This window comes from Alosa alosa, chromosome 4 (assembly GCF_017589495.1).
Source record: "Alosa alosa isolate M-15738 ecotype Scorff River chromosome 4, AALO_Geno_1.1, whole genome shotgun sequence".
Lineage (NCBI taxonomy): Eukaryota > Metazoa > Chordata > Actinopteri > Clupeiformes > Clupeidae > Alosa > Alosa alosa.
Genome location: NC_063192.1, coordinates 19104589 through 19112088, shown reverse-complemented (window position 1 = coordinate 19112088; position 7500 = coordinate 19104589). Strand labels below are relative to the sequence as shown.

At 46.0% G+C, this 7500-nt stretch overlaps 1 protein-coding gene across 1 annotated transcript in view; it reads right to left on the bottom strand.

Annotated features, from left to right (window-relative positions):
* Positions 1–7500, bottom strand: part of cables2b (Cdk5 and Abl enzyme substrate 2b) — a 31190-nt gene that overhangs the window by 6844 nt on the left and 16846 nt on the right. Inside the window, exons 5-6 of the mRNA XM_048240450.1 lie at positions 6869–7025; positions 1451–1545 (exon numbers count right to left, since the gene is read on the bottom strand). Coding sequence (XP_048096407.1) covers positions 1451–1545; positions 6869–7025 — 252 coding nt within the window. The remainder of the gene's footprint in view (positions 1–1450; positions 1546–6868; positions 7026–7500) is intronic.

Below are 7500 nucleotides of genomic sequence, written 5' to 3'. Positions count from 1 at the left end.
TGTATGTGTGTGTGTGTGTTTGTGAGAGAGAGAGCAAGAGAGCAAGAGAAAGACAGAGAGAGAGAGAGAGAGAGAGAGAGAGAGAGAGAGAGAGAGAGAGAGAGAGAGAGAGAGAGAGAGAAAGGAAAGTGCTAAAGAAATGATCAGCCCGGTGAGGATTGGTGGGGACACAGCAGGCTGGATGATTGATGGCCGGCGGAGGCTGGAATGAGCCCCTGTGGCCAGACCCTCTGCCCCGGCCTCCTGTCTCCATTGCCCCTGAGCTGAGGTCTGTGGCCCGGGCTAAATGCCCCTGGGTGCTACCAGAGTTACTGGAGAGAAACTCTCACCAGCAGATGGAAAAAGATTAAGCCCCAGAGACAGGAAAGATACAGACAAGGTGAACGGGGAGAAAAGGGAAAGGAGAGAGAGAGAGAGAGAGAGAGAGAGAGAGAGAGAGAGAGAGAGAGAGAGAGAGGGAGAGAGAGAGAGAGAGAGAGAGAGGAGAGAGAGGAGAGAGGAGAGAGAGGAGAGAGAGAGAGAGAGAGAGAGAGAGAGAAGGAGAGAGAGAGAGAGAGAGAGAGAGAGAGAGAGAGAGGAGAGAGAGAGAGAGAAGGAGAGAGAGAGAGAGAGAGAAGTGTAGCAGAGAGTGAGGAAGCAAGGAGGGTGACAGCTAGAGAGTGTGTGTTTCTCTGTGTGTGTGTGACACTGAGAGAGGACGATGGTGTGTCGTGATATGATGTGATAAGTTGACGGTGAGTGAGCACACAGCGCTGCAGTGCGTGCTGGTGGTGTTGGTGGTGTTGGTGGTGTTGGTGGGCCGCTGTTGACAAAGCCCAGGGAGACGAGCTGTCTGGGCAGTCTGCTCCGACTCCTGAGGTGCTGATAAACGTGACTTTCATGTCGAACATGATCCCCAACCAAGCCATCCCCACTCACATGTGCACTTCACTACTGGCCACTGGCACAACCAAGCCATCCCCACTCACATGTGCACTCCACTACTGGCCATTGGCACAACCAAGCCATCCCCACTCACATGTGCACTTCACTACTGGCCACTGGCACTGCTCTCACTTCCACAGCCAGAACGCACCAGCTACTGAGGCACTGACCATCCTCTCTGGACACCGATGCATGTGCAGTTTCATGCTTGCTCTTTCTCTCTCTCTCTCTCTCTCTCTCTCTCAAATTCAAAGAGCTTTATTGGCATGACTATAAAGTTACAATATTGCCAAAAAAAATAAGGTATAACATCACAAAACAGGAAAGAGGAAAGAAAAATCTCTCTCTCTCTCTGTTTCTCCAGCTGTGCATATTTGGTCATTTCCATATTTAGCAGTCCTTAATCATCGCACTCCTTCCCCTTCCATTTATTTTATTCTCCCTCCCTCTCTCTCTCTCTCTCTCTCTCTCTCTCTCTCCCTCTCTCTCTCTCTCTCTCTCTCTCTATCTCTCTTCTGTCTCTCACCATGTAGGAGGCGAAGATCAACACTCGCTTGTGTTTCCCACAGGGCCACTGGTGGTCACTCAGGAGGTTGGGGTCATAGTCGCTGTCATCGAGACCTGGTGAAACACACACACACACACAGACACACGCACGCACGCACACAAGCGCACCGGGAAAAAAAGACAAAGACTTGATTAGGGCAAGCTTGCGTAATGTTTACAAAGCTGTCCTTTGGGGACATTCTGAGGAGTCAGCAGCTGGCCATGCGAACGGGAGTCACATGTGGTCAGCTCCATGTTTGTGTAAATGACAATGGGGTGCGAAAAAGGAGAGCACAATAAGAGACAGCACTGGCCTATCACAGTCCACTGCTGCTGACCTGCCCTACCCCGGCCAATTACCATTCAACCACCTGTCTGTCCACCTGTCTGTCTGTTTGTCAGTATGTCTATCAGTTAACACAAAACAAACATGATGTCTTGCAGGTATAACTGTTGAACATATCAAGGAGTAGAAGGACATGGAGGTACAAACATCCATACATACACTCATGTACATCTACATGCAGATATATACTGTGACACTGACAGAGACACAGACACAGACACAGACACAGACACACACACACACACACACACACACACACACACACACACACACACACACACACACACACAGTGTTGTTATCATGCTAATACACATAATACTCTACTTTAGTACATACTAAAAAATGGAGGCACTAAAGCACATACTAATGTAGATCAAACATAGTTCCGCATGAATATACCTACATTCTCTCTGCCACCTACAAATGCGCACAGATCCATGTATGTAAACATGAATGCAATATACACACACACACACACACACACACACACACACAACTACACAACTGACAGAGTGTGTGACATTAATGAAGGGTTGCTAAATCTGGGAGTGCAGGCGAGAGCAGAGAGCCACAGAGCTGTGACGTGACTCACCCTCTCTCTCTCTCTCTCTCTCTCTCTCTCTCTCTCTCTCTCTCTCTCTCACACACACACACTATACATATAATTCAACATGTATACACATCATGTTAAAGTGTGCTTGGAAATGTGTGTATTTGTGTGTGTGCTTTATCTTCTTATACCAGGTCTCTCTCTCTCTCTCTTTCTCTCTCACACACACACACAATGACCAATTGTGAGGGGGTGATGGACACTGTGCTATGCATATAATCATTAATGGAGCTACCTTGAATCCTTCCATTCAGTACACAACCACACACACACACACACACACCCACACACACCCTTCACATCCTAATAGTAAGCAATCCTATCTTAATCAGTCTTCCACAGCCCAACAGAAATTGAGAGATGCAGTTTATCCTCATGCTGCAGCTTCCATCTCAGTCAGTTTCTATACCCTGGTGTGCACATATGGGCTTGCTTTCTCTCTTTCTCTCTCTCTCTCTCTATCTCTCCTAAGCCCCTGTGCTCTGTCTGTAGTAATCTGGCTCAGGTCACAGAGGGCAAGTTCACATTCTGCCAAATCCCCCTCTGTGGGTTTACAGGGTGATGAAGGAGGGCACCACCACTCCACACTCAACCCAGTACAGAAACAGGTGACACAAAACAAAACAACACTACAACTACAGTGAATTACAACATCACGCCAAGACCACCAATTGATTGTCTTGTTTTACATAATATGTAATAAAATGTATATTGGACTGAAGAACAGTCTACTGTGGTCTGTATTACTGATTTATATTGTTTCTCTGGATAACCTGGCAGTTTAAATTGTGATTAAATATACAATGTGATTGGTTATAAAAGTAATGTCTGTGATAATGTGGACATTCAAAAAGATTTCCATGGTAATTCTCATTTATATCATGAAATACTCATGTCATGAAATAACTCAATAACTCAGCTCTTCACATAATCTAATCCAAACGAAAAGTTTAGAGAAATACACAGATGTTTCACAGGATATTTCTTGAAAATATTGGTCGCTGTTAAGCCGAATTGCGGATCTACACGATCGCCCAGTACTTTGGACTGTGCTTCCAGTCATCTCCAGACTGCAGTCTACAAGGCCTAGCTTCTAGCTTCTAACGTTAACGTTATCTCCAGACTGCCAGTGAATTCACCGGGTTGGTCAGTTGCTAAAGAACTTTGTTGGCATTGCATCGGTGTGAAGACACAGCTCTGTGCGCAGTTTTCACGGATCATCATTGCCCTTGGACATTTTCAGCTGGTTTGGAAATTGGACTAATTTTAACATCACTTTCCCCCCTTTTTAAATATATTTTCTTTTTTTATTTGTTTTGTTGTCTGTCTTGTATGTCTTGGTGTCACGGGTACGCTGGCGACTACGCCGCTCCATCCAGCATCTTTTGTCTTGTTGCTATGTGTCTTGTTTGTGGAGCGCTTTGGGTTGCACTATGTGCATGTTAAATGCGCTTTAAAAATAAATCTGACTTGACTTGACTTGACTTGACCTGTGCCAAAGACCTTTAGAACACTCAGTTCTGCCTGTACTGGGTAGGAAATCCATCAACACCTCAGAATCATTTTAGAATTCTGAGGAGGGCACCTTTGTGACATCACTCAGTGACACCAGGAGACACGCTGATGTCATAGATAAAACAACGTGATGGAATCAAGGCATCTGCTGTAAAGCTACAGATTAGATTCAGTCTAATTGGAGACACTGGAGAGAGTACTTGCATGTGGAGATGAAGTTCAAATGTCTCATGAGCCTGTTTATGGCCTGTTGCCTGTTGCTCCCAAAGTATGATGGAGATGATGGGGCAGAAGTGTACAAGGCTGGACGGGATGGCAAAAAGAAAAATAGAAGGAACAAGAGGGTTCCTAGCAAGAAGAAGCAGTGCAAGGATGCCAAAAAGCTGAAGAAAGAGCTGTCTGACAGGAGACGACAGGAAGAGGCTAGGAGAGGTCAGCAACAAAACACAACAGCTGAGGAAAGGGCAGAGGTGGACACAGCCCAGGAGATGGAAGGCAAGATGGTGACCGAAGCACTGGATATGACTGTTATTGAGGAGAAAACGAAGACTGTGGAAGACTCCCAGGAGAAGGTGATTGTGGTTAATGACAATGAGAAGACAATGGCAAATGAGAGACTGGAGACCATCAAGGGCCGGGATATGGAAGGCAAGATGGTGACCGAAGCACTGGATATGACCGTTATCGAAAAGAACCCTGAGACTGAGGAAGACCCCCAGGAGAAGGTGACTGTGGCTACTGTCAATAAGAGGTCAATGGCAAATGAGAGACTGGAGACCATCAAGGGCCAGGATATGGAAGGCAAGATGGTGACCGAAGCACTGGATATGACCGTTATCAAGGAGAAAACAAAGATGGAGGAAGACTCCCATGAGAAGATGACCGTGGCTCTTGTCAATGAGAAGTCAATGGCAAATGAGACTATCAAAGACCAGGAGATGGAAAACAAGATGGTGACCGAAGCACTGGATATGACTGTTATTGAGGAGAAAACGAAGACTGTGAAAGACTCCCAGGAGAAGGTGATTGTGGTTAATGACAATGAGAAGTCAATGGCAAATGAGAGACTGGAGACCATCAAGGGCCAGGAGATGGAAGGCAAAACGGTGACCGAAGCACTGGATATGACCGTTATTGAAAAGAACCCTGAGACTGAGGAAGACCCCCAGAAGGTGACCGTGGTTAGTGTCAATGAGAAGTCAATGGCAAATGAGAGACTGGAGACCATCAAGGGCCAGGAGATGGAAGGCAAGATAGTGACCGAAGCACTGGATATAACCGTTATCGAGGAAAAAGAGAAGATAAAGGAAGACCTCCAGGAGAAGGAGATGGCGGCTAGTGTCCATGAGAAGTCAATGACAAATGAGAGATTGGAGACCATCAAGGATATGGAAGGCAAGATGGTGACCGAAGGACGGGATATGACCGTTATCAAGGAGAAAACAAAGATGGAGGAAGACTCCCAGGAGAAGATGACAGTGGCTAGTGTCAATGAGAAGTCAATGGCAAATGAGACTATCAAAGACCAGGAGATGGTGACCGAAGCACTGGATATAACTGTTATTGAGGAGAAAACAAAGACTGTGGAAGACCCCCAGGAGAAGGTGATCGTGGTTAATGTCAATGAGAAGTCAGTGGCAAATGAGAGACTGGAGACCATCAAGGGCCAGGAGATGGAAGGCAAGATGATGACCGAAGCACTGGATATGACCATTACTAAAGACAAAGAGAAGATGGAGGAAGACTCCCAGGAGAAAATTACCGTGGCTAGTATCAATGAGAAGTCAATGACAAATGATACACTGGAGACCATCAAGGTCCGGGAGATATCCATGTGTTCTGACAGACAGAAGGAGGAGAGCAGGAACTCTCACTGTGTCAGAGGCTACAGGTGCCAGAGCCAGAACCAGGGTTCTGTGCCACCCAGATACGACAGCCGGCCAGCGCAGAGGCCCAGGGACCGTCGAGGCCGAGAGAGTCGCAATGCTCAACAAAGCACCGGAGGCTGGCAGGGACACCAGCCGAGAAGAGGCAGCTGTGGACAGCAAGGTGTCCCGCATTCCCACAAAAGAGCCGGAGACAACTGGACATCTCAGGCGGGTGCACGGGCGACCAGAGACGAGGTGGAGGAGATGAGTCAGAGGCCGTGCGCCCCTGAGCAGCGCCGGGAGGGATCCAGGCTCCTCCGCACGGCTCTGAGTGCAGTCGCACAGGCCGCACAGAGTTGCCGTGACGACAACAAGCAAGGACGGAGGAGAATCCTACGCCAGTGAGAGGAACCTAGTGATGACCACCCAAGATAGCACCCCATCATTACTATTCAAAATCAATCTAACCAACTACAATCAATCAATACATATATTTCAAATAAATATATTCTAAAATATATTTGTGAATTGTTTGCTATATGTTTCATAATTGTTATCACATTCATGTGTTATCACATGTGTTATCAAGGGCGCAACGGTGGAAGCCGGAAATTGAACAGACAACTTTCAGGCTACTGCACGCTAGCCCAGCTCCCTAACCACTACACTACCACCGCCCCTCATTTCCTTCCCTATTTGTGAAACATATGAAAATGGCACCTTCAGAAGCATGTCTTCAATTCATGTGTGCAGCCTAGTCTTTTTTATCATACATTTAGTCATTAAAGAGTGCTAATTTAGGTTAAATGTAGCTACTATAGTGCATACCTTTACATTTATTCATTTAGCAGACGCTTTTATCCGAAGCAACTTACAATTATGTAAATTACAACACAACAAGATTACCAGCTCACTATGACTTCTGGATGAACAAAGAAACAGAATGAGTTTTGCAATCATCAAATGAGCAGACATTCAGTATACTGTATCTCTGCTTCTGCATGTTGGGTGTTAGGTGGAGGTGTGTGTGGTGTGACCGAGGAGGGCGGTGGTCATACCTAGGTCTAATCCCACGGTGCTGTTGAGTCTGGAGGGCGGGTAGCTGCGGGGGATGCTGTTTCTGGAGTAGGGCAGCTGCAGCGTCATGTCCACTGAGGCCGGCTTATGCCGCACCAGAGCGTTGGTCGGGTACAGGAATTGAGCGTAGGACACTGTCTGCACACACAAAGAAAATGAGTAGGTAAGTAAGTAATTAAGTGTTTATTAATATGGCACATTTCCCATGCACAGAGTGCAACACAAAGCGCTTTACACACACATAACATAACATAACATAACATAACATAACATAACATAACATAACATAACATAACATATCATAACAACTATCTAAATCAGTGGTTCTCAAATGGGGGTACGTGAAGGCACTCCAGGGGGTACGTGAGATTTTAAAATATACATATATTTAAAAAGTAAAATCCTTGCAAAAAATTCAATTATGTAATAAATATTTCAGGAAAATATAAGTTCATAAAATGAATTTTATATTTCAGTAGGCTATTCAATTTCATTATCCTAAAAACCCAGAGTCCCCCCATACCAGGATGGTTCGACCCAACCTGTCACATGCCACCCGCCATCACCTGTCAATCACTGTCAAAACTCAAACGATGGGAGTTGTGGTTGAAGC